Source organism: Gopherus flavomarginatus, chromosome 24 (genome assembly GCF_025201925.1).
Source record: "Gopherus flavomarginatus isolate rGopFla2 chromosome 24, rGopFla2.mat.asm, whole genome shotgun sequence".
Classification (NCBI taxonomy): Eukaryota; Metazoa; Chordata; order Testudines; family Testudinidae; genus Gopherus; species Gopherus flavomarginatus.
In genome coordinates, this window is record NC_066640.1 from 7,085,131 (window position 1) to 7,112,704 (window position 27,574).

The 27,574-nt window shown below is 53.9% G+C and overlaps 1 protein-coding gene across 2 annotated transcripts in view; it reads left to right on the forward strand.

The window, feature by feature from the left end:
• The first annotated feature begins 2,196 nt into the window (after window positions 1-2,196).
• The window catches only part of MYO1F (myosin IF), a 49,167-nt gene continuing 23,789 nt past the window's right edge, over window positions 2,197-27,574 (forward strand). Inside the window, exons 1-5 of one of the 2 annotated variants that reach the window (XM_050934427.1) lie at window positions 2,197-2,339; window positions 2,519-2,608; window positions 14,387-14,524; window positions 23,672-23,761; window positions 24,708-24,802. In XM_050934427.1, the coding sequence (XP_050790384.1) occupies window positions 2,606-2,608; window positions 14,387-14,524; window positions 23,672-23,761; window positions 24,708-24,802 (326 nt within the window). In that variant the 5' untranslated portion in view covers window positions 2,197-2,339; window positions 2,519-2,605. Of the gene's footprint in view, window positions 2,340-2,462; window positions 2,609-14,386; window positions 14,525-23,671; window positions 23,762-24,707; window positions 24,803-27,574 lie in introns of those variants that run through there. The other variant, XM_050934426.1, reaches the window with a different exon arrangement.

Genomic DNA, 27,574 nt, shown 5'->3' on the forward strand with positions numbered 1-27,574 from the left:
ACACACACACACACACACACACACACACACGTGTGTGTGCACACCACATATATGCCACATATATACACGTGGGCACACGTACACGCACACACTTTGCAGGTCACCTTTAAAGTGCAAGTTCGCAGACTCTTGTAGACTGCAACAAACAACATGGGACACTGGCCCAAGGCCCAGGAGACCTGGTGTGATTTGACGCTGATGCTTTTCCCTTGCCCCTCCCTGAGGCCAAGCATCAAATTGCCCCACGAGCATGTGATGAGCTGAATGACCTGCACTGCTACCTGTGAACCTGAGCCTCACAAGGGTTACCGAGGTGTCCTCGCCACAGACAAAGGACCAGCTTTTCGAGCATGGAATTCAAAGACTTTCTGAACAAAAATGGGCTTAAACCTATTCAAACTTCCCCATCTCATCCAGCCTGCAGCGACCTCGCAGAGAGAGCTGAGAGGATCTTTAAAGAGGAGGTGAAGAGGTGATTTGTGGCAGCTCGGGGATGAAGCTAGCTCGATTTCTTTGGAAATAAAGAACCAGTCCTCCAAGTGCGCTGGGTGTGACCCCACCTAGCTATCAATGGGCAGGAAGATAAGAGCTCGTATGGATCTAAATCCATCCCAGCCTGGGGAGGGAAATGCTAAGGCAACAAGATTTCCGAAAACAGCCCCGTGCTTATGACACTAAAGACAAAGAGCTGGGCCCAAAGGACGTGGGCTTTACCAACGTTTCAATGCAGCGTCAGTTCCAGGTACCATCCTAGATCAAATTGGCCCCTTGTCTTTTCAAGTACAGTGAAGTGACGGTTGGATTGTAAGATGCCCTCAGGAGCAGAATGACATGCAAGGACCACAGCCTCTGCCCTTGGCTGGCAACCACCTGGAGGAGCCGAGGCCAGGAACAGATGCAGTTTTTCTGGGGATGCCCGAGATGGGGGTATCTACAGAACTGGTGGACCAGGAGCCTGGGGCAAATGGACGACTACTCCCCACGGCCACAGAGAGGCACTCGCTGTGCATGAGAGAAGAGCCTCTGGTTATTTGTATGGCTACATCCAGGCTGTAAATTAAGAGGGAAGGGATGCAGTAAAGTGGACACCAGAGTATTATGGGCTGGAGCCAGGCTCCACCCCTCCCTGACTTCCTGGTTAGTTAGCAGGTGACTTCCCCCACTGTCTGTCTGCATTTGAATCGGGGAGGGGGGGCGGCACTGGCCCAGCCAGCAGCACAGACGGTAACATGTGCTGTCCATGCAGGGTGCAGCCCCTTTGCAAAGCGGGAGGAGCCCCAGGGAGCTCCCTGGCTGGGCCCTTATGAAAACCTGCCCCATAGTCTCCGCAGCAGGCAACACCTCATGGGGCTGGGCAGGGACAGTAGGTTGTGATGTGACAAGTGGGCGGGGCTTCACTAGGGGCTGCTTTAACAAGTAAATTAGCACCTCCTGACTGAGCATGCTCAGAAGGGCTGTGGCTTTATCAGCGATGGCCAGGTGGCTCACACCCAGGATCTGAGCAGCCCTAAACATCAGGGGGCTCAGCCTAAAGCCGGGATCCCTGCTCCGGTGCCCGTGGTGTGTTACTGCAATGAACTGGCTAGTGTGTGTGCACATACATGGACCACTGTCCTTGAGCAGATGGATTAGAATGATTCAGCTGTGTGGCATAGGCCCCGTACTGCTTAAAGGAGATTCACCTGTAGCAGATGAGGCCAGGCCTGGACTTTTGGAGCTGGGGCAGGTGAGTTCTGCCCCGGCTCTGCTGCAGCGTGACACACGGCAAGGCTTAGGAAGTGCTAGGCGGCCATGGATTTGTTCCAGTTTTAGCCACGCTGTTTTATGAAGCGTGGTCCCAGCCACAAGCCGGGCACCTGACCTAGGGCTCTGTGCAGGCGGGTGTCAGAGCGCAGCCGGCTTGGAGTTATCTCTGCAGCACGCAGGAAAGGAGGGCAAGAGGTGGGGGCTCAGCCAGTCAAAAATGATCCGGGAGATTCTGCTCCAACTTTGCACAAGCCAGACAGTCGGTAACGAAGCCATAGTCTGCTTGGGTCAGAGACCCTCCCCCCCCCCGGAGGCTCATTTCAGCCCAGAATCCATGGGAGTGGGAAAACAGCTGCTTACAGAGGAAATTGTTTTGTAATCTCAGCTTCCAGCAGGCACTGCCCAGAGCCCCTCCAAAGCCAAATGCTCGCCCGGCAGCCTGCCGCCAGCTGCCTCCCGAATGCCAGGCTGTTTGAGGACGCTCATGGGGAACTATTCCTGCTCCACAGCCCAGCGATGGGTCCCTTCTGCCCCCCCACCCAGGCATGGGTGCCCAGTGGGTGCTTCCCCATCCCCAGTGCCAGTTCCCACAGGTAGACAGCACTTGCCCACCCCCCCATCCCTTCACCACTCAGCTTCAAATGAGGAAGCAGGGGGGGAGGGGTGACAAAGGAAATCAGTCCTAGTTTTAGTTGCACTTTTGTCACTTGCTGCAGCAAAGCCAAGTGAGGAGAGTCAGTATCAGGTGGTGACCATGTTCCCTGATCCCCAGTGACAGGAGCCCAGAGCACCACCCCCACTCCACCCACCTCTCCGGGCTGCAGCAGGAAGAGCAGGACCCCCAGGCTGCAGGGACACCATGGTAAGTAGAAACGATTGGATCCATGCTGCAAAGGCCAGGGCACTGCCCCTTGCTTTGCCACTGTGGGCATCACTGCACCCACTGGGGTCACTGCACCTGCACCCACTGGGGTCACTGCACCCTTCCCTGCCCCTGCACCCACTGGGGTCACTGCACCCTTCCCTGCCCCTGCACCCACTGGGGTCACTGCACCCTTCCCTGCCCCTGCATCCACCGGGTCACTGCACCCTTCCCTGCCCCTGCATCCACCGGGTCACTGCACCCTTCCCTGCCCCTGCACCCAGTGGGGTCACTGCACCCTTCCCTGCTCTGCACTCACTGGGATCACTGCACCTTTCCCTGCCCCTGCACCCACTGGGGTCACTGCACCCTTCCCTGCCCCTGCACCCACTGGGGTCACTGCACCTTGCCCTGTTCTGCACCTACTGGAGTCATTGCTCCTGCCCCCCCCCTGAAATCTACCAAGGTTTCACTGCCTGCTGCACCCCGCCCCCCACCACTGTATCTCTAGCCCCTGCTTAGCACCTGCCATGCATCCCTGCCCCCTTGCCCTGAACCCACGCACTCAAATGTCTCTGCCCTGAGTTCCAGGGAGCACCGGGTGCCCAAGGGCCTGAAGTAACCTGGGTTCAGGGCTGTGTGGGGAAGAGGGAGTTGGAAAGACTCCCAGAGGCCGGGAAAGCTGCAACCTCCCCATCCTGCACACAGGAAGGTTGGGGCTGCACAAACCCCTCCCTCTCCCCAGTAACGCCCTGGGGCTGCCAGGTGAGCCTCTATGAGGCTGGGGCTGAATCTGCGTTGTCCAGGGCCACAGGGGAGGGACAGGGAGCAGGGGGTGCGGGGGAGCCCAGCGGGCTGGATGCTGACACGGGGGCCGGAGGGGATGTGCTGCTTCCAGGCCTCACCCTGGCCGTTGTTCAGCTGGATTCTCACCCGCTGCTGCCCAGGGTGGGGCCTGGCTGTCGGGGGCTGTTTGCATTGGGGGTGAGGGTCGGCGCTGCACCTGGGGGCTGATGGCGATGGAGGGGTTCGGGCAACGTGGGGAGGTTATGGAAGGTGCTTTGGATTTCCCTGCCCCTGCCCACCAGGGCCCGTGAGCTACCCAGGGGGCTGGAGGGCCCCTGACGTGCTGCCCTGCTTCCTGCTGCTTCGGCTTTTCAGCAGCACAGACATCTCCACGCAGGTAGAGGCAAGGCAGAGACCACAGCCAGCCCAGCTCATGCTCTGCCAGCCCCACAGGGGTGAGCTGTGGCAGTGCTGCAATGGGGGACTGGTGTCAGGAGGTGCCACCTCTGGGAGCTACTAGTTGCCCAGCTATTGGGCATCACAACACGCCCAAGAGGGAGCTCAGTGTCGCCCTCTGGTGATACAGATGGGAAGGCCAAGGCAGGGAACGCCGAACGTCCTGGCTCAGAAAAAGACGTGGAGGTGTAGGAGAGAGAATCAGCGAGACACAACATGGATGTGATCCTTGGATGCATAAACCAGGGAGTCCGGAGTGGTAGGCGGGAGGTTATTGTACCTCTGTATTTGGCACTGGTGCAACCGTTGCTGGAACAGGCCATCCAGTTCTGGTGCCACAATTCAAGAAGGCTGTGGAGAAATTGGAGAGGGGTCAGAGAAGAACAGAGAGAATGGCTGAAGGATTAGACACATGCCCTATAGTGACAGATACCAGGAACTCAATCTATTCAGCTAGCAAAGAGAAAGGAAAGGACTGACTGGATCACAGACTATAAGACCTGGGGGAACCCTTGGCCTGTACTTTAGCCTCAAGACATCTCTCAAGGCTCTGAGCAGCTGCCATCACCAAGGAGCCCATGACACTTTTTGGAGGAGTAGAATTTGCAGGCAAAATTCCAGCTTGGATAATCCCATTCTGCCTCCCGGGGACAGGACACAGCAGCAAGTGTGAATGCAGAGGGGAGCGCGTGACCAATGCTGAGGCAGGGGCAGGCCCTGTCTCGCGAGGGGACCATAGGGCCCAGCCCCACGGTATCCATGCGCCAGGGAAGCTCAGGCCTTTTCACAGCTCCGCATTCTTTGGGCCTGGTTGTCCCCGCCAGGCACCTTGTGCTGCCGTTTGCACCAGCGAGAGTGACGTGAGGTGCCAGCCAGGGGCGGCCATCAGGCCCAAAGACTGGCAAGATGAGAAAAGGCCTATGCAACTCCCCCCCGCTGGTCCCCGGTGTGGGGAGCAGTGCGAGACTTGCCCCTATAACAAGGCCTTTGGCTTCTCTGGTTTTAAACGACCCCTATGATGGGGCTTTCTTCCCCCCGCCAGCCTGGCTGGTCTCAATTGAAAATAGTTCTGAGTTCTCAGGAGCCCCTGAATAGGTGAGATGCCAGGTGCCTCTGTCCCAGTGTCTGCGCAGAGCTGAATCTGCCCCGGGTGCCTGTTCTCAGAGCCGGCTAAATACAGACAGCGTGAGAATGGTGAGAGGTGTTTATAAAAAAAAACACAACCCTGAACAATAGTAGCAGCGGCACAGTACACCTTCTCAGAGTGTCTGTGGTCAGGCTGATACACGCAGGACTCCTCGCCTAAGATATCTGCTCCCTCTGTGTCTTCCATCCTTCCCTTCTCCTGGCCCTGCAGAGCCAGGGGGAGCAAGCCAGCAGCATTAGTGAGGAGATCAGCGTGTGTGTAGCTGGCTGCCCCGCAGCTCCGATGCCTTCCCTCCTCTCTGAGCATCTCAAGGCACGTCACATAGCTCTCCCTTCCACCCCCCGGTGAGGCGAGTCAGGGATATCAGCCCCCTTTTGCAAATGAGGAAACTGAGGCACGACACTGTTCTGTGACTAGCTGAAGGCCATACACAAAGTGTGTAGCAGAGCTGGGAACTGGGCATTTGACAGCCCTGCCCCGTGCTCTCACCTCAAGGTTACTCATCCTTCCTGTCACTCGTACACACACAAGGGGCAGACAGAACACAGCTGGGTTCTCAGCTGCTAGGTGGGGTTTTGGGCCGGGGCAGTTGGACATTGGAGAGGGGTCACAGAAGAGCAGAGAGAATGGCTGAAGGATTAGACACATGACTTATAGTGACAGATGCCAGGAGCTCAATCTATTCAGCTAGCAAAGAGAAAGTACCCGTTTGATTGGTTTTGATTTCCTGGCTGGTAATGCACTATCCCCTTCTCGGTCTTTTGAATAGGTCAGGGGATATCAGGGCTCCAGTTGTCCCTCTTTCGGCAGTGAAACTTTGCCCCGGTTGGCACTGTCTTTGTTTTACCTTCTTGCTTTCCTGACTGGAACTACACTTTGAAGCAAGGCTGAGATGGTGTGTAAGGGCCCTGGGGAGGTGTCAGATCTTTATCTGTGCAAAATATCCGAGCCCTTGCGAGGTGGGTAGGCAGTTAGCAAATATACATGCTGGTGAAAGCCAGTGATGAAGCCTCACTTGTCAGCCTAGGGCACAAACAAGAGGGGCTGGAATCCCCGCTGCCCTGCGTATCATGACGGCATTGATGCCATGGATTTAGCAGTATTTTACACCCTCTGCGTCCTGTTGTGAACGGCTGGCTGCACAAGCTGCAGCGTAATGGGGAATCAGGCCTCAGGTTTCATTATTAGTGTTCACCCATCGCAGCTAACAGATGAGTAACAGCCACTAGACTCACACCTAAGGCCCACTCCTCTACGAGCGTGTTGGATAAATGGCTGGCATTAAAGCCAGGCAAACTCACATGAGAAATAAGGCAGAGAAACAAGCGAGGGTGATTAGCCAGTGGGACACACTCCCAAGGGAACTGGTGGATTCTCCGTCTCTTCAGATCCAGACTGGCTGCTTTGCTAGGAGCTGTGTGTTAGTCAAACCCGCGTGACTGGGCTCGGGGCAGGGGTAATCAGGTGAAATGGAACAGCCTACGTTATACAGATGCTTAGAGAAGATAATTTAATGATCCCTTCTGGCCTTACAAAGTCAGTAAATCTGGTCTAGACTCATTGGGCTGGGTGAATGCAGGAAGGCACCTGCAGTCGGGCTGGGATGACACTAAACCTACAAACTGTATCGCAGTTAAATGAAGTGGTTTCAGAGAGAAATAGCAGCAGAAGAGAGAGAGATTAAGAAGCTAAATTCCATCGCCTGGTACCTCGTGTTGTCATTTGCACCAGTGCAAGGTAGGCTTGAAACACAACCTTTCCCAATCACTGGAACGTCAAATCACACCCCTTGGCTTCAAGCCAAGGGTCCTCGACTCAGGTCCTCGGAGGTACTTAGTTTCCTCACTTCCATTGCAATCAGCAGCAGATCGGGGCCCTAGTAATTACAGATACCAATGGGAGGCCAGGCCAGCCCCTGGGAGCCTTACAGGAAGTGGAACCTTTTCTAATTAGGGTGATGATCACAGTTATCAATACTTATGTATTTGTATTGCAGTCATGTCTTGGCACCCCAGGCATGGACCAGGTCCCTGTGGTGCCAGGTGCTGTACACCGAACTAAAAGACAGTCCCTGCCCCAAAGAGCTTGGTCTCTGAGTCACGTCCAGGGATCTGAAAGGCCCCCATTGTTGAGAATGTAGAGGAAAAGGACCCTGGTCGGGCATTTTCTGACCCCTGGCAGTGAGGGCTGAACCCCCCTCCTCCCGGGTGAGGGGGGCTGCATGTATGTGACCTTCTCACTGAAATCATCTGAAATGCTGCAGGCAACACGTTCAAGCCCTAGTCCTTGAGTTCTGGGATTTTGCAAGAAGCTGGACCTGAGGTTTGTGCCGAGACCACAGGGTGCTACTGAGGAAGGAAAAGGAGAACTGGGGGCTAACAGTTGTGAAAGCAAATTCACTTATTGCCGTCTTCTCGACTGATAGTTACTTAAGTTTGCCGGTAAGGAGGCTGGGGCTAGAGCCTGGGTCTCCGGACACCTAGCCCTATGATTTAAGCCCTAGACCAGAACTTCCTTCTGGCCAGACAGAGAGCTCGCTATCCTCCAACCGTGCGCATGTGAGTTCCCTCAGCAGGCCTAGCTAGAGTGGAAGGGCCTCCCTTCACTCTGTGGCTTTATTGTGAAGAATGAGTCAGACACACAAACGTGCGTTCACAGTTTGCATTGGCAGGGGTCAATGTGTGACAGGGTGGGCATGCAGCTAGTGGTCAGTGCTGCAGCCTGCGCATCACACGCTCCAGACTCTGCCACTGATGCACTGCGACACCTTGGGTGCGTGACTTTCAGTGTGACCTCTCTGTGCCTCGGTTCCCCCACCTGTAAGAGGGGGGTACCCTGCCTCCCAGAATACAGTGAGGCCTAATTCACACATATCTGTAGAGGACATTGAGCTCTTCTAATGGAAGGTGCTGGAGAAGTGCTGTCATGGGGACAATTCCTGCTCCCGCTGAAGTCAGTGACAAAACTCTCATTGAACTAAATGGGACCAGGAATGTCCCATTGCGGCTGTTTATTGAGGCACATTAACTCCATAAAGTTTGATCAAGAAACAGTAAGTTGTCTATATCTAAGGTGAGAACCAGCCATCTGTCTGGAGTCCCACAGTGCCAAGTGTATGGCTGAAATGGCTTATTAGAGCATCAGGGTGTATTATTGATCAAAAGCCTGTTCGTGATACAGGAAGTTAAACTATTTGCCTTAACCCTTTAATGCAGCAAGCTCAGGATGCCCACACCAGATAACACCATTGGCCTGCCAAGTCTGACCAGTATCCTGGCTCTGGTAATGGCCAATCCCAGAGATCTGAGAGGAAGGCCATAAAGGCCCATAATGCGTCTGGCCCTTTGCGAATTGCTGTGCATGGAAGAACAATCCCTTCCTGACCTTTGTCAGGACCAGCTGACCTGCCCTGAAGCATGAGGCTCGATTAGCCCCTTGCTTTGCTTGCACAGTTTTAAATGCTACGAATAGTCATACAACAGTCTGGCTAATAATAGCATGCCAGGAAACCAGCATGATTAATCTGAACTATGATCCCATTTTCACTGGGTTTCTTTTATAACGTCTTACTAGGAAGAAAGAGAGTGGGTGATGGAGGAACTCAAACAAGGAACTAGAGAAAGAGGGAAGAAGAGGATGAGTTCTCTAAGGGTCTCTCAAAATCCTGCGTACACAGAGACCTGCCTGCTAAGGATCCCTGCTGCCTAGCAGCAATCCTGTGACAGTTCCGTCTAGAAAGAGTTTTGTGCCCTGGGTACCCGGAGGGAGGTGGAGTTGGGTTCATATGGAATAACAGCATTTTTTGTCATCATACTTCCCATTGTACGACTCAGCTTCACGCCTGGTATTACAGCCCAACAGCAGGTCCCGCGGCTAGTAAGAGATGTGGCTGGGGTCTCTGGTGGCCTCCATCTGTCTCCACCTAGGGACTGTAACATTTCCCCCTCCCCGACCTCATGCGACTCAGGCCGAAGGACAGGAGGGGGCCACACTCATCAGTACAGCTGCAGCAGGGCTGAACTTGGCCCATGAGCGACGAACCCCAGTGTTCCCTTGGGACCTTGCTCTCCTAGTCTATTCTGGATAGGTTCTTACTCTGCGCTCACCCCTGTGTCCGAGCACCTTCCAGTCATGTATTAAGCAATTAAACACGGTTCCAAAAAGAACTAGATGCATTCATGGAGGACAGGTCCATCAATGGCTATTAGCCAGGATGGTGTCTCTAGCCTCTCTTTGCCAGAAGCTGGGAATGGGCAACAGGGGATGGATCACTTGATGATTCCCTGTTCATTCCCTGTGGGGCTTTGGCCACTGTCAGAAGAGAGGATACTGGGCTAGATGGACCATTGGTCTGACCCAGTCTGGCCATTCTTATGTTCTGATGACCAGCATCTGCCAGATGTTGATTGGTCTCTCGTCCTCTCCCCAAAAGGCGCACATGCAGTGGAGTGTCTTATTTTTTTAGGTAGGGTTTAGTGGTGGTGGTGTTTATAACTCTACACGGGGCTAGGTGGTTATGTTGAAGAAGGCAAGGGCAAAGAAAGACCCCCTTGCACTTGGAACGGGCAGTGGGGAGGTTTGCGATGGGCCTTGATTTCTGGGGAAATTCATTCCACAGTCTCAGGCCAGCCCCCGAGAAAGTTTTGTCTGCTGCATGAATCAGCTGTGTCCTTGTTGTAGAATGTCCGATTGGGCTGGAGGGGTGCATGGTACCACCATTGTCAACTCTAAGCCTTCATCCTGCAGCTTTAGGCACTTTCAGATTGCCTGGGCCCAAGCTGTGACATGCTCTGAAGATAAGCGTTGAGACCTTCAATTTGATTTAAAATTCAGCGAGGAGCCAATGCAGAGAGCAGAGGACAGGTGTGATGAGTTGAGAGTAGCCTGTGTTGGTGCAGCCTTCTATACAAGCTGGAACTTCCTACATATCTAAGGCTTCATGTCCATGGCTGCTCCAGCCGAGTAGCATCTGCTGGCCCACGCGGCAGATGACACAGTGGAGAAGGTACAGGAATGACAGGGCTGGGAAATGGGCTGATCTGCACAAGTGGATGCGACCTCATCAGAGAATGCCTTCCACCTGCTGGTTGGCGAGGTCCGGCTGCACAGGAGCGGTACATGTGACAGAGGAGGGGACAAAGGGAGCAGGTGTTTTCCTGTGTGAATCTGGTGGGAGAGGCTGGATGCTTGGGCCAGAGTTATATTAGTACGTGGCACAATCTGAAACCATGAGTCCAAAATCAGCTCTGTGGATCCAGGAGAGAGAGGAAAACAAAGCAAAAGAGGAAGAGAAGAAAAAAGGAGAAGCACAAGAAACAACTGGCTGACGGGAGAAGTGAAAGCTGGTGCTGCTGCACGTCAAGTGAAAAAAGGAAACGCTGGAGCAGCAGCAGCAGCAGCAAGATGCAGAAGATTCACTGAGCTAGGGACTGCCGGATGGTGTCTGTGAAACAGAGTGAGATTCACTAGAGCAATGAACTAGGCTGGAAAGGAAGAGACAGGCTAGGAGTGACCAAAGCAGGGTCAGCCTTGAGATAAATAAATGATTGTACTTTCCACAGCTCCGCCCCCATACCAAACTCCTCCCACATGCCCAGCACCACCACCGTGTGATACCAAAACAAGATGCTATTCACAGTGGGTTGAGCAGCCCATCACACCATAATAACCTGGATTCTTTCTTGTCTGCTTTGACCAGGTTCTAAGTGATGAACAGAGTTGATATTTACATTGTCGTTATTAAGTTTCAGAGTTAACACTCTATTAAGATAACTTCTCAGAGCTGTTGTTTCAGGCTGCCTGCAGACACAAGCAGTCATCACTGCATTAGTTTACACCCGGGTCACCCTCTGGAAGGTTTTCTTTGCTGGCTTAAGTATTAGATACTTTTTTTAATGAAAGTTTAGCACAAAATGGCAGCCACCAAGGGAAACTAACTTGGCACAACCCAGCTCATTCTGATCCCCTTTGAAAGTCCTAAACCCCAGGCCACAGCTTCCCTCCCAACCAGCTGCCATGGGAGTACAAAGATAGACAACCTCAGAAGACTTCCTCTGTGATGCACTGAAAAACAGAAACAAGAAATTCCTACTCATCTCTCACAGAGAGGAAATGATGAATTATACATATTAATGTATCTGTACTGGAGGGCACCTAGAAGCCATGGCCTCAATGTACTGAGCACTGTACCAACAGCTAACACAAAACCCCAAAGCACTTCCAAGCTGAGACACAGATGCAGAACGGTGTTTAGGCTCCTAACTTCTAGTTCTGTGATTCTGTGGCGTCGGTGGGAGTTACGAGGCTCAAAACCTTTGTGAATCTGGGCCCAAGTGTCACGGGGGAGACTGGTTCCTTTAAGAGGGAACAGGTCTGGTTCACCTGCAATTCATTGGCTGCCTCCCATTGGGGCCTGGTAGGGGGCACCTGGCCGCTATAACAAGCCATGTGGCCGTTCAGGGAGAGTCACAGAACTATAGAGCAGTTGGGCTGGACGGAACCTCAGGAGATCATCTAGTCCAGCCCCCTGCACTGAGGGAGGGGCAAGCAAACCAAGACCATCCCCTCACAGGAGTTTGTCCCACCTGTTCTTAAAGATCTCTGGTGATGGGGATTCCACAGCCTCCCTTGGGAGCCTGTTCCAGAGCTTCACTCTCTAGAGTTAGAAAGTTTCTCCTGTCGTCTAACCTAAGTCTCCCTTGCTGCAGATGGAGCCCATTGCTTCTTGTCCTGGCTTCCATGGCCATGGAGAACAATTGATCACTGTCCTCTTTCCCCCTTAGCATGTTTGAAAACTTATCAGGTCCCCTCTCGGTCTTCTTTTCTTAGGACTAAACACGCCCAGTTTTCTGTAACCTCTCCTCATATGCCAGGTTTCCTGAAACAGGACAGAGGGTGGGCAAAACTGGGCATTTGTCCCATTTGCTCTTGCCATCTGATCACCAGTTGGCAAGAGCAAACTGAACAAATACACCGTTTCGCCACCTCATGGGCACTGGGGAGAGGGAGGTCTCAGAGCCTGGAAGGGGCAGGCGGCAGGTGGACTCGGGCCACCTTGTGCACAATGGGGAGAGGAGGGCCTCAGGGTGGCCCAGCAGGGACAGGAAGCAGGGGAGCCCAGGCTAGTCCTGCGTGCTGGGGTAGAGAAGGACCTCAGGTGAGCCCCAACCGGGCAGGAGGCAGGGAGGACTCAGGACAGCCTGCATGCGGGGGGCACTTCGGGCCAGCCCCATGGGAGTGTCCTGTTTTCCCTTTGGGAAAATATGGTCTCCCTAGTGGGGGGATGGGTCCCTGAAGAGAGTGGCAGGGACCTGGGAGAGCAGGAGCTGGAAGCCACTGGGAGGGAAGAGGAGCTGGTGTGACAGACCTGGGGAACCCCACTAGGTGGAAGAGTTTTGCGGGGGGTCCTGGGTAAATGGAAAGAACCGACTCGGCACGAGGGTGACCCCGCAGGGGGATCTGCCGGTGGAGGGGCTACGGGTGTGGAACTCTGTTGGAAGCCTGCTCAGAGGAGCCCTGAGGTGAGGGTTGAAGGGAAAGAGTCATAAGAAGTTGGTCAAAGACCAGTGGTGCGGAAGCCCCAGAACAGGAGCGTGGGAACTGTGAGGCAGGGTTTGTTCACTCTTGGGTGGAAGGCCGTGAGAATGGGACCGGGAAGAATGACGGAGGAACTGGGTGTGACGTAGCTGGACAAGGCTTTGGGGTTAGGGTGACCAGACAGCAAGTGTGAAAAATCAGGCTGGGGATGGGGAGAGGGTAACAGGCGCCTGTATCAGACAAAGCCCCAAATATCAGGATTGTCCCTATAAAACCCCTGTTTGGGACTGATGAACTATCTTGCTCTGAGAGAGCTGCTGAAGCTTGCAATTATAAACTATGCCTAAGAGTGGGCCTTTCATAGAATCATAGAATCTCAGGGTTGGAAGGGACCTCAGGAGGTATCTAGTCCAACCCCCTGCTCAAAGCAGGACCAACCCCAATTAAATCACTGGACTTGGAGGAGGACATATTTCCTTTCCCAACCAGGTGAGATGGCTGGTGATTGGGTCCATAGGGAGAGGTGGGCAACTCAGCCAGCCCCAGTGACAAGGAGAAACTGAGGCAGGGCTCATCCTTTGCACTGTGGCTGGCTGCCAGGGGTGCCCTGGTGTGGGGTGAGATCACCATGTTGGAGTCAAGAGATAACTGGTGGAGACAGACCGATATAGGATGTGGGGGAGCACAGGACACTGGTGCTGCACAGAGAAGCATTCTTGTTTGTGAGTGTTTGATAGCATAGTGGGGTGAGGTTTGTATGCAGCACCTCCGGCTTGCAGCCCAGCAGGATGGAAGTGGGCTAACGCCAAGGTTGCCGCCTGGCCAGGGTTTCCCAGATTGTCCAGTTTTTGAGGTATTGTCCCAGGAAATCTGTCAGGGCGCTCAGAACACGCTGCCTGCTGTCCAGTTTGATGGGCCCGGGCTCATCCCAATCTCATAGATTCATAGATTCTAGGACTGGAAGGGACCTCGAGGTCATCGAATCCAGTCCCCTGCCCTCATGGCAGGACCAAATACTGTCCTGGTGTTTTGTACCTCAGAGGTGGTAACGCCACCTAAAGCGTAAACTGCAGTTGCTTCCTCCTGACTTTGGACTGCTATGGCTGCCAAAACAAGGCGACTTTGTGAGGCTGGGCCTCCCCAGCTTGTGATTCGCAGGAGGGGAAGGAGGCTCTGGTACTGGAACGTCCTGGGAGTTCAGATTCTGCAGAACATGGCAAAGCCTGCACCCAAAACAGGCCTCTGCTTTTTCCTTCTCCCCCACACCTACCCAACCCTCATTCATTTCCCCACAGGAGCCTTTTGAGCTTTTCTGGCAATGTTTCGCAGCAGGCCCCAAAAGTGATGTGTCCAACAAGTGCTGCTTGCATAATATGGGCTAGTGCCAAAGGTCAGGCCAATCTTTGCAAGCCCATGCAGGTGGGAGTGGAGGAGTGTGTGTGAGGGAGATAACGGTACTTGATTTAAATTCAGGGGCAAAGTCTCTGCTCTTGCAAATTAGTATGGCTCCGTTGACTTTGCTGCAGCTGCGCTCTGTTTTACTAGCAGAGACTTTCACTTTTAATATCTTCGAAATGAGTTAGAGCCATAAACAATAGTGACACTTTGCTCTTATGTAATTCCTGGGATCTGAAAGCACCTTATAAAGGGACCAGAACATTATTATTCACAAGTTACAGATGGGGAAACTGAGGTACAGAGGTCACATGGTGAGTCAGTGGCCGAGCAAGGAGCAGACACACACACAGGTCCTGGCTCACAGACCCAAGTCCTAACCATTGGACCACACTGCTTTCTCGAAAGCATTCCCTTTGCATCGCTGTATGCCGTAATTCTCTCCCATCTCTCCACAGGGCAGCAAGGAGCGGTTTCACTGGCAAAGCCACAATGTCAAGCAGAGTGGAGTGGATGACATGGTCCTTCTCTCCAAAATCTCTGAGGATGCTATTGTGGAAAATCTTAAAAAGCGCTTCCTGGATGATTACATCTTCGTATCCTTTCCAGGGGCTGTGCTGGGCATGAGGCATCTCATAGAAACCAAAACAGGCTACTCCTGGGGCAGTAAGGCAGTGGAATAGTTCTGGGGTCTGTCCTGGCAATTCTAGGTTTTCCCTTTATGGGCGGGTCTGGCGGTGTCCCTGTAAAGGGGGTGAGCCCCGGCTCTTTCATCAGCAATGTCCTTCCAGGGTTGGAGATACAGGAGGAAAATAGTCCCCGGTTGTCTTGTTGTGGTTGGAGGCGTAGGGATATCTCCTGTGAGTCTCTGAACAATACTCAGCAATGGATGCAGGCACTCTCAGACGCAGCCACAAAACCAGCAGCCGGTCTCAATCCGTGTATGGAAGCTCCTGCTTTTCGCATAGGAAGGCTCGAGAAGCAATGACACCTGAAAGGCTGAATGGACCAGTGCGCACTTCCTCTGGGCCACTAGGGGCAGAATTTCCCGGCGCTCAAAATCAGGGCCAGAATTTCAAACGAAGTCAGCTCCCATTTACGCACCAAAACAAGCACCTGGATTTTCAAAAGAGCTTTGCCCACAGGGTGCTGAGCTCACTTGAAAATGTGCTGGGGAGTGTCTCAGTGGGTGTTGCTGGGTGCGAAGCGCTTCTGAAATTCCAGCCCTGAGGGCTTTTGATATTTTGGCCTTCAGGGTTAGCAATCGGGCCAGGTACCCTTGGAAAGCTCACTTCCCCCAGATCTGCAGGATGGGTTCAGTCAGACCCATGGCCTCCATGCCATGATGATCTGGCCATTCATAACTCACCGCTTTCTCCTACGGGCCCCTTGGCTTGTGGGAAATACAGTGCTGAGAACGATCACTGGCAAGCAGAGCAGTAACAACAGTTCTTTTAAAATACACCACTGTCCCTCTTGCCCCGTCCTTATTCCCCCGGGGGGCTCCTGTACATGGGGGAAGGAAAACCACATATGAAAAGTAGAACTGGTCAGAAAATGGGGGTTAGGGCAGGCAGTGCACTGAAAAAATATGAAACTTTGGTGAAATATTTTGGCCAAAAAACAAAATATTCCAGTTGAAATGGAGGCAGCAGTGCCTCATGGGAGTTATAGTTCTGGTTACTTATGCTCCCATTCTCCTCTTTGGATCAGTTGGGCTTTCGGGCCAGACTACATCTCCTATGATGCATCACAGCCAGGATCTCCTTCCCTTCACCAATAAGGTAGAAAGCACTACATCATAGGAGATGTCATCCAGCCAAAAAGCCAGGCTGGCCATAAGAGGAATACAAGGAACCTCAATATATCTCCCATGGTGCACCACTTTCTACCCGGTTGGTGAAGGGAGATGCATCGTGGAAGATGTAGTCTAGCCAGAAAGCCTGGCCTATAGAGACGAATGGGAACATACGCCACTGAACTGCACCCTTCCCATGAGACGTTTTTAATTGAAAGTTTTTGGTTTTTTATGAATTATCTAAATTTTCTGCAGAAGCTGAACGCTTTTCACACATAAAAATTCTTTGGTTGAAAACCCAATTTTCCATCAAAAAACAGTTCTGGACAGTCCTAGCGAGAGCATGCGGAACAATCTCTTATATTTGTGGCCAGCCCAGTGCAGCGTCTGTATAAATTCCCCAGTGCAGAGGGCTGGCTGGATGACACAAGGTACCAAGGTGTGGGATAACTAGGCTGACTGGAGCCAGTCTGCCGGAGGAAGCATTATAGAAGGATGTCTATTTACACAGCAGCACCAGGGCAATGGTCATGGAAAAACACACCGGCACCTCAGTTACGCCTCTTCGGTTTTGGAGCTGGCTGGAACACCTGAGTTTAGCATGGACGGTACTGGAGCCTCCAAAGAACGCACGGCTGAGTGACAGGAGAATCCAGAACCTTCACCAAGTGGAAAGCCTGCACGCAAAGATGCATCACCGTAAGAGTTGAATGTATCCCTGATGGGAGCCGGCAGCCAGTTCCGATGAGCTCCAGCCTTCAGACAGACAGCAGGAGCGCACCAGCTGCAACAGGGCACGGGAGAGAGGCATCCTCTGAAACATCTGGGCCTACACCATTCAGGTACCTGGCATGGCTCCCCGATATGAACGGACAGCCAGTGCAGAGTATGGAGCATAACGGAACATGCGCCCACTGCCCTGCCCCGCACAGAAATCTGTTCACCTATCGTTTACGCTGCTTATTGACTTGGTGCCTTTCAATCTGCTCAGATGCAGAAACCACACCAGTCTGTTTCACTTCCTGGCTCTCATCCCTCGGACAGCACTTTGGGGTTTTGGTTCCCAGCACTGCAGCAGGACAAGTTATAAAACAACACCAATCATGAAATAACGTTTCCATTTAGTATCTGTTTGGAGTCAGGCCAGTTTCTCTCTGCGGGCCTGGTTCTGTGCTGCCTTGTGACTTGTGCCACTGTGCAAAGAGGTGCGAAATGTTCCCTGAGTGGAAGGGTTGTGTTTTGCACTCCCATCACAATAAGTGCACAAGAGGCAGGATGATGGAGAATCGGGCCCTTGCTGTAGTTAGCGGAGAAGGCTTTATCTTTACAAAATCTAAATGTTGGGCCTCCGATGGAGTGACAGCTGCTGAAGGATTCATGTCAGTTCCTTGTCCCCTTATCTCCGGAGGACTGGCTCACGTGGCAAGATCCACACCCCCACTAGGTCTGGGCACTGGGGCACTATTCCTTGCCTCCATGCACCACCTGGCAAATTTGCAGTCAGTCCCTACGTTCAGGAGACTGTTCTGTTCCTTCATCTGTGTTACAGGGAAGGTGCACTGAGCTGGGAGCCAGGAGACCCAGTCTCGTCTCTTTCGCCCACTGCTGGTTCTTCGCAAGCTTTACAATTGAGCAAGGCTTCGTAGCACTCTCTATGAGACAAGCAAGTGTTGGTCTCTTCATTTCACAGGCCAGGTAACCTCTGACTGAGCTGAGAACAGAACCCAGTTCTCTGGCACAGCACCCCCAACGCTCGGCCACACTGTGTTTCAGAAAGAATCTGCCCCGTTTACGTGCTTGGCTATTCTGTGTGCCACCACCAAGGCCACGCTCTTCTCCCAGAGCCAAGAACAGAAGCCAGGAAGCGTGAGCCCTGCTGTTTTTCTTTCTGCTGTCTCGCAAATAGCTCTGCAACCCAGGATGGCTAATATTTTCCTCAAAAAAAAACAAAAAGCAGCAATCTCAGCTAGCCACCCTGAGCTAAGCTGCACAATCCCTCTCAAATCCTGCCCCCAGGCCATTGTGCACCACACCAGAGCTGCTTCCGGACAGGTCCTGGGATGGAACCCCCCATGAGGACTAAAAGGGAGGAAGCCGGGTTATTATTTCTTTCCATGTGGTGTCCTCCTACCTTGCACCCCAGCCGAAGGACTTAGGCTCTGGGGCCAGCACTGGAATCCTTCCCAGATCCCAGTGCCAACACCATTAGCCTCCAGCCCAAAGTTTCTTTGCAGATGGAGCTTGCCCTGGGCTCGGCCAGCCTCACCCATGTGCTCCGCATCACCGGCAGACAGCCCTCACTGGCCCAGTTCCAGCCCCTGGCAAGCTGACACAGCTGTGTTTCCTGTCAGCCCCTCACCTTGGCGGTGTGGCTGTGCTCCCCCATAGCACTGTGACCCAGCGGCTGACTTTGTGGGTTACGCTAAGGCCTCTTGAGCGGCCCATAGCTGCTTCTCTGGCATCGGCCATTCTAAAGCACGACGCTTTGCTCTGCTCCAGCCCGAGGATATTTCTAAAACGGGGACCTTTGCTGAATGCTGGGTCTGCCCCTGTGGACACAGCATGCTCGGCTGCTCTGGGAGTCTCACTGATTGCACATGTCCCTGTCATTGGATGCCAGCAAAGAGAGCAGATCCAGCTGAGCAGACTCAAGAAGCGAACCCGGGCTTCTCCGGAGCGATGCTTTCGTGGACTGGGAGCACTCTATGGCAATGTTGGGTTGGGGAGGGGAAATTCCTGGATTTAAGGAATAGGCGAATGGACTCCGAAAGGAGCTGCAGCTGTGCCTCTCTTCATCTGGCATACAAGGGTGGCAGCTGGCTCAGCAGGGCTGAGGGGGTGGAGTGTGAAACAGGAGAAGATGGAGTGGAGGATTTCGCAAGGTTATGGGCAACCTGACTGCAGCTATGCTGGTGCATCTCAGTCTCTGCCCTTTAGCACCTCTGCTTTGCCAGTCCTGGCCTGCCACACAGCAATGTCCACGCACTCCAGCCCTGCCTTCAGCACCTCTTACACTATAACAGGATTCAAAAAAGAACTAGATAAGTTCATGGAGGACAGGTCCATCAATGGCTATTAGCCAGTACGGGCAGGAATGGTGTCCCTAGCCTCTGTTTTCCAGAAACTGGGAATGGGTGACAGGGGATAGATCACTTGATGATTCCCTGTTCTGTTCATTCCCTCTGGGGCACCTGGCATTGGCCACTGTTGGAAGACAGGATACTGGGCTAGATGGACCTTTGGTCTGACCCAGTCTGGTCGTTCCTATGTTCTTACTCATAGAATCTCAGGGTTGGAAGGGACCTCAGAACGTCATCTAGTCCAACCCCTTGCTCAAAGCAGGACCAACCCCAACTAAATCATCCCAGCCAGGGCTTTGTCAAGCTGGGCCTTAAAAACCTCTAAGGATGGAGATTCCACCCCATCCCTAGAAACCCATTCCAGTGCTTCACCACCCTCCTAGTGAAATAGTGTTTCCTAATATCCAACCTAAACCTCCCCCACTGCAACTTGAGACCATTGCTCCTTGTTCTGTCATCTGCCACCACTGAGAACAGTCTAGATCCATCTTCTTTGGAACCCCCTTTTAGGTAGTTGAAAGCAGCTATCAAATCCCCCCTCATTCTTCTCTTCTGCAGGCTAAATAACCCCCGTTCCCTAAGCCTCTCCTCATAAGTCATGTGCTCCAGCCCCCTAATCATTTTTGTTGTCCTCTGGTGGACTCTTTCCAATTTTTCCACATCCTTTGTAGTGTGGGGCCCAAAACTGGACACAGTACTCCAGATGAGGCCTCATCAGTGCCGAATAGAGGGGAATGATCACGTCGCTCGATCTGCTGGCAATGCCCCTACTTATACAGCCCAAAATGCCATTAGCCTTCTTGGCAACAAGGGCACACTGTTGACTCATATCCAGCTTCCCGTCCACTGTAACCCCAAGTCCTTTTCTGCAGAACTGCTTCCTAGCCACTCAGTCCACAGCCTGTAGCAGTGCATGGGATTCTTCCGTCCTGTGTGCAGGACTCTGCACTTGTCTTTGTTGAACCTCATCAGGTTTCTTTTGGCCCAACCCTCTAATTTGTCTAGGTCCCTCACAAAATGAGGGACCTAGACAATTCACACAATGCACAGTCAACCTGTGGAACTCTTTGCCAGAGGATGTTGGGAAGACCAAGACCCCCTGCTGTCTCAGCCCTGATGCCCCACTGCACCTCACGCTGACCTGCCTCACCTCCATCCCTAACCTAGTCGGTCTTTGAGGACTGTACGCAGCCAGATGCCCATTTGTAGGGTCCTAGTTCTGTAACTTAGCCTCATGCATTGGGATCTCAGTCTCCCACAGGTCCCTGGTGCTCATCCACATGGGGCACCGCACCAGGGAAGGGAGAAGGTTTCTGTGGAGCCCCCCACTCCTGCTCGAGTCTCTGACGGCTGCCGCCATGGGTGTTGATCGTGCCTATATCAGGGCTGTGGCATTAAGGAGCTCGCTGCGATGGCGATCGGAGGAGACAGTCTGCACAACCTGCAGCGTCACTCTTTGCTTGGCTGGTTCCTTGCTCACCAGACTGAGGACATAAACTCCCCCTGACCTTATATTTGATTATCACGGGGTCTGACCCATAGAGGCATGAGACTGAGCCTGGCCCTGTGCCCAGACAAGGGCCTTTGCCGTCCCAGTGGCCCTCCAGAGCGCTCCTTTTGCTCCTGCGTCCCATCCCTGCTAGGAGGCGGCCAGCTGGCAGCAGGGAAATCTTCCTAGGCATGGCTGAGCACCGAATTCCCCGGCTAGCGGGCTGGGAACAATGTTCCCCCACAGGGGAGATGGGAGCAGTGAGCTACGGCAGGTCTCAGGGAAGAGCAGCGCACCAGAGACAGCGCGCACTCCGCTCGAGTGGGCTGCGGTTTCCACCGAAGGCAAGGCTGTGTCCTTACAAGGCCGTGCTCTGCGACAGCTCAGGGCGGGTTTTCCTGCCTGTGACAGCAGCCCGGAAGGGCTGGAGTGGGCTCATTTGTTTGGTTTTTTTTAAGAAAAGAAAAGAAAAAAAAAAAACCAGAAACCTCCCCCTTCCTTTTTTTCTGCTGCTGTGTAAGGGCCCAGTGTTCAGCCATGAGTCAGTCCAGAGCACTTCTGCATTCCACAGGAAACACCAGCCCCTGCACCTCCTCTTCCTCCCCCTTTCCCGTTCTGTAAGAGACACGCTATTCCCCATGGTCACTCCGTCTCCTGGGGGACAAGCCACCCCTGGCCTCTTGAACCCCGTGGGCATGAGAGGGACACGTCCTGCTTAAACATCTGCCGCAGGGAGTGAGGCTTCTCCTAGCTCTGTTTGGACCCACACACCTTCCCACTGTAAAACCCACCCTCCTCTCCCGGACCCCTCCATTGTAACGGTCCCCGCTGCTCTGCTGTCCCCATAGCCCCTCACTGCAGTACCCTCCTGCTCACCACCTCATATCTCTCTGTCTTTGGGGTGTCCTGTGCATGGGCCTCCATCTTTGATCCACCTGGGGCAGCTACCATGGGGCAGGTCTACAGGAGGGACAGGCAGAAGGTGCAGCTGTAGAAGTCAGGACACCAGGGGTCTATTCCCCAACCCCGCCCCGGCTCACTAAGCAAGCTGTGAGATGTCTCTGTGCCTCAGTTTCCCCACCTGTAGAAGGAAGGTAATTGTACCCCCTTTATAAAGGGCTTTGAGACCTATGAAGTGCTGAGTGTTGATCATAACAACTGGGCAAAGTGCACACAGGGTGTTGTAAATGTCACTCATTGGACCCAGATCTTCAGCCCGCATGAATCCGTGTAGCTCAACCGACTTCAGTGGGGCCCTGGTGAGTTACACGAGCTGAGGATCTAGCCCATAAAATTCTCTCCATTGCAGGGATCCCGGGGTTTGCTTCTGGCACATGCGAAGATGTTTATAGGCCTTTTGTGCAGACAGGCTGGCTGTATGTGGGGCTCACTAGAAAGGAAGGAACTCGGGCGATTAGGCAGGCGATTAGGCAGGCTAGGGTGAGCATCGCCGAGGTGGCCGGAAATAGTGGTAACCTGTGATGAGCAGCAGAGTGCTCCATCCCGATTGTGCTCCACACGGACCCTCCCCTGAGGCCCCTGGCCAAGCCACAGTGACTGGGGACGCTGGAGTGTGCTACCGGCAAGAGCAGTGTGGCCCGTAAACCTCCCCGCTGGAATGACGAGGCTCTGCTCCTTGTGCAAAACCGGGCCTTCTGCTCCCTTCATGTGGCACAGCTGTTTCACCACATCAAAGCCGTGCTGGGGAACGCCCTTCCAAAACAGGCTGCGATTTTCACCACTTGTTTTGCTTGCTACATACGCTCTGGGGAGGCCACAACTCAGAGTTGTTGGGCACCTACAAACAGGGTCATCACCTGGACCTGATTTTGCAGGGAGGCCCCTGTTTTCACGGGCCTGTCCTGGGCTCTCATCCAGTCTGAGGCTGCAGAAAGATCCTGTTGAGCTGGGGTAGGAAGTGAAAAGTCTGCAAATGCATCATTAGGCGCGGTCTTAAGAAGCGAAGAGCCACCTTACACTGGATCGGATCCTTGGCCCATCTTCATCCAGTGCCCAACCTCCTGCTGCATAGGACATGACCACTGGTCCATCTAGTGCAGTGTCCATTTTCCAATACAGGATCACACCCACGGACTATCTCAGCTGGCATTCTGCATTCATGTGGTGGCAACACAGCCTCACCACGAGGTGATGTCATGTGAGCACAGCCCATTTCAAGATTGCAGCAATAACGCTTTGTTGTTCTGCAGGTCAAGGCTTTTGAGGAAGACCACCCACCAGGTGCTGCCGGGCAAGGACAGGCTTCGTGAAACCTCTTGGCCACTACGGGCAGGGTTTTCACTAGTGCACCGCATTGGCACCCACAACTGGGGCCCGGTTTTCAAAAGCGCGCAGCTCCCCCTTAGGCACCTGACATAAGTGGCCAGCTTTCCGAAAGAGCGCAGTGTGACAGCTGAAAATCCAGGCCTTTCTCGAGGTGCCTAAATGGGAGCTGAACCCCTGAAATTTGGTCCTTGGTTGTCACTGGATCTGATTTTCCTTCTGCCTTTTGAACTGGTCCCAAAGAACAAACCCCTCCAACATCCCCCCTGGTGAAATTCCAGTGCCTCCTTCCTGTAGCCCCATGTCAGGAAGCTGCCAGGCAGGAGAGAGTTGTGCCATTAGCTCTCTGCAGCCTGGCTCTTCCCTCACCAGGAGGAGGGGAGGCACATCATGTGTTTTACTTGCTGCCAATGCTGCTAGAAATAGGGGTGCTGCCGCATCCCCTGGCTTGAAGTAGGAATAACAGACACCAACTCCATGATTCCCCTCATCAGCACCCCCCGTATACGAATTGTTCCAGCACCCCTGCTTGCTACTGCCCCTTAATTCTCTTGCTGATCAAGGTGCCACATCGTGGCCCCTTCCCCCAGGATGGCAATCGGTGTGACAGGTCCATGGCCCCAGAGTTAGAAGGAGCCAGAGAAGCCCAGAACGGTCCATCTGCCATCACTCTCCTTGGGCCTTAACTGCGCCATGGGGAACTGTCTGCAACGAGCCACTCAATAAGCTGCCAAGTTCCAGGGGTGAGGGAACCATGTGTGTAGTGGACGGGGGGCGCTGAGAGCCATTGAACCAAACTGTAAACCCTGGATGTGATGGAAACCACTTCAAGCCAGGGGATGCGGCAGCACCCCTAGTTCCCGCACCTCTGCCAAGTTCTGTTCCAAATTCCAAATCTCCCCAGGTTCCAGAGTTGGGGGCGGAGGGGATCTGGACCCATCTCTTGTATCAAAATCCTCACCATGCACCTGAATCTACTGTGGTCCTTTTGGGTCTTGTTGGCTTTGGGTACCGTGACATGTTTGGGGCGTGGGGCTGGGTGGGAAAAGGAGGAACAAGAGGGGAGCTGACGGACCCTTAACAAATAGCTCAGACCTACATTGGCTCAGTGCTCATCTCAGTCAATCCCTTCAAGCAGATGCCTTACTTTACGGACCGGGAGGTTGAGCTGTACCAAGGAGCGGTGAGGAGGCCGGCTGGTCTTGGGGGGTAGAACGGGCGGGGCTGTCTGACATAACTCCTTGTTCAGGCTACTCTGTCTTGTGCCTTTGGATGACGTGCAAGGTGCAGACATGTTTCTAACTGATTGTATAAACGGGCCCCAGGCTGGGGCCTCGGACTGGGAGTCAGGTGGCCTAGTTCTGGTCCCACTCACTCTATGATCTGCTGGATGACCATGAGCAGCTCCCTGGTTGTCTGTGTCCTTTCCAGCTCTGGGACCTATCGGGGTTACTGCATTATATATTTCCAAACACAACCTGTGTTAAAGTTGAAAGTACATATCAGCAACTGAGGATAAAAAAATAACGGCAGCTGCCATTATTCCAAAAAACAGCTTTATAAGCCCAGGAACTTCAGAGTTAAGGTTACACTAAAAAGAAACTTAAAGGTATTAAGATACGGAAATCCACAGAGAACGCAGCCAAAAAACCTTAATTCTGGCCTGAAGGGGGAAAAAATATGAAAAAAATCAAATGTGTCTTTAAAAATCAGTTTAAAATAATCTGGAGTCACAAACGTTACCATGCAACTGTCATACTTAGTGGTTCTCAACCTGCGACCCACGGGCTGCTTGCGGCCCAATCCGCAAACAGCTGCAGCCCATGTGACATCCTCAGGGCCATAAAGGTCGTGTATGTATTGTATGGATGCAGCCCGCATAACACAGAGTGCTGCATACGCCGCCCACAATGGTAAATAGGTTGAGAACCACTGGTCATACCACATGGCATTGCTATAGGGCAGAGTTAAGGTTGTTTGAGTGCCTACCTGGAGAAGGGAGGTGGTGGATGTTTGTCTCTTATCCTGCCAGGGAAAGCACTGCTCCCCAAGAGGGTTCTGGTTTATGCATTAGACTCTGCGTTGTAGTTAGTAACCATTATTCTCATCGTCCGTTTGTTGGCCTCTAGGCTCAGTATGAAAATCCGCCCCACATCTACGCTCTGACCGACAATATGTATCGGAACATGCTGATCGACGGAGAGAACCAGTGCGTCATTATCAGGTAGCAAGGATGCCGACTCCCAAATAAGAGAGACTTGGGTGGAGGAAGTGGGGGTTGGTCTCAGCTGCTGAGCAGGGTCAGGTCTGTTTCCAAGGACCCCATATGTGCACCACAGGGAGGACGTTGGCGATTCATAGAATCTCAGGGTGGGAAGGGACCTCAGGAGGTATCTAGTCCCACCCCCGGCTCAAAGCAGGATTCAGTCCGTGGCGGGCTCAGAGCCAGCACTGATCCAATGCCCCATTGCAGCGCTGCGGGGAGTGGTGCCGTTTTGGGAGAAGTAAACCAGAAGAGTGGGGCTAGCATCCTGCCCCCTTGGGGTCATTAGAGATTCCACAACACTTTTCATATGACCAGGCTGGTGTGCTGGCTGAATTCCAGTCCCACCTCCCTACCTTCCTCTTCCAGTTTTGACTGGATCCAGCATTCTTCACTTCCTCTCCTCCATCGCTATGCGCCGGTAAGCCGCAGGTAGGCTGCTTTGCAAAGGCAGCTGCCCAGCAGTGGCAGGGTGCGGTGAGCCCCGGGGATGTGTGTCATCTGCAAAGTGCTCGGGGATGGAAAGCCCCATCGAAATGTGAGGGGTTGTTATCAAAGGAACTTGCAGCCGTCCTGGACTCGGCACTCCTAGCAGGGAGCACGTTGGTACGGCGTCCAGGGAAATGCTGGGCTAGGAAAGGGTTCCACAAACCCACCAAGCGCCCACCTGGCCCCTCTCTCAGGCATACTCAGAATCAGTCCTCCCTTTCCCTGGCCCGCACGGCGTAGTGAGCAGTCTGGGCACCGCAGTCACCAGCCATCACCACTAGGCTTGTACCAGTTAAAGTTCCCATCCACTTCAAGGAGAACGAGCCTAAGGGGAAAGTCAGAGCAGTACAAGCTAAGGCAGGGGAGGGCAAACCTTTTGGCCTGAGGGCCACATCGGGGTTCCAAAACTGTACGGAGGGCCGGGCAGGGAAGGCTGGGCCTCCCCAAACAGCCTGCCCCCGCCCCCTATCCACCCCCTGACTGCCCCGACCCATCCAACCCCCCCTGTGCCTTGTCCCATAACCGCCCCTCCCTGACCCCCTGCCCCTAACTGCCCCCCGGGACCCTACCTCCTATCCAACCCCTCCTGTTCCCCGTCCCCTGACTGCCCTGACCCTATCCACATCCCCACCCCTAACCGCCCCCTGAGCCCCTACCCCCTATCCAACCCCTCCTGTTCCCCGTTCCCTGACTGCCCTGACCCCTATCCACATCCCCACCCCTAATCGCCCCCCGAGACCCTACCCCCTATCCAACCCCTCCTGTTCTCCATCCCCTAACCGCCCCCCAGGATCCAACCCTCTATCTAACCTCCCCTGTTCCCCATCCCCTAACCGCCCCTCCCAGACCCCCCGCCCCTAACTGCCCCCCCGGGACCTTACCCCCCTCCAACCCCTCCTGTTCTCCATCCCCTAACCGCCCCCCTGGGACCCCACCCCCATCCAACCTCCCGTGCTCCTTGTCCCCTGACTGCCCCGACCCCTATCCACACCCTTGTCCCTAACCGCCCCCCAGGACCCCACCCTCTATCCAACCTCCCCTGTTCCCCATCCCCTAACCGCCTCTCCCCAGACTCCTCACCCCTAAATGCCCCCCCAGGACCCTACCCCCATCCAACCCCTCCTGTTCCTCATCCCCTAACCACTCCCCTGGAACCCCACCCCCTATCCAACCCCCCTGCTCCCTGTCCCCTGACTGCCCTGACCCCTATCCACATCCCGCCCCTAACCGCCCCCCGGCACGCCACCCTCTATCCAACCTCCCTGTTCCCCGTCCCCTGACCACACACCCCCTGAACCTCTGCCCCATCCAACCCGCCCCGGCTCCCTGTCCCCTGATTGCCGCCTGGAACCCTCTGCCCCTTATCCAACCCCCCCCTTACCATGCCGCTCAGAGCAGCAGACCTGGCAGCCGTGCCGCCATGCTGCCCAGCAGAAGCTCACAGCCCCACCATCCAGAGCGCTGGCAGCACAGCGAGGTGAGGCTGCAGCTGAGGGGGGACAGCAGGGGAAGGGCCAGGGGCTGGCTAGCCTCCCCGGCCAGGAGCTCAAGGGCCAGGCAGGACAATCCCACGGGCTGGATGTGGCCCATAGGCCGTAGTTTGCTGACCTCTGAGCTAAGGTGTGAATTTAAACTGCTATAGTTATACCTGTGTATCTGGTCACTGGTATAGCTATCACAGTTTTAACTATACTATGTAGTGGTATAACCGGCTAAACTTTCCCATGTAGACAAGCCCTAACGTATTTCCTCTCTCACATGGACCAACTGCACTGCCACTTTTCATGCTTCATTATTAAGCAAGATCATGGCTCGCCTGCATTGCACTAGGAGCTGTATGAACATCTAGTAAAAGACAGTTCCTGCCCCCAAAGGCTTTCAGTCTAAGCAGACAAGTCAGCCAAAGGTTGGGAGGGGAAACTGAGGCACAATGAAGGGCCATGACTTGCCCAAGGTCCTCCCCATGGGTCTGCAGCAGAGCCGGGAATAGAGCCCAGGTTTACTGAATCTGAGTGGAGCGCTCAGTCCCCTGGACCACATTGCTAAACGCAAATACGCCCGGCTGGGATGCAGAGGATGGCAGCTCAGCACAGGAAATGAACTTTACGCAAGTGGTTTGAATATTGCGAAGAAGCTGCCCGGATGTGGGGCAAGTCCAGAGACTTCCCTTCTAGGCACAAGGCACCAAAACAAATAACCGTTTCAGGCATCTGCCTCAGCCAGGAGCCAGAGTGTGTGGCGCTT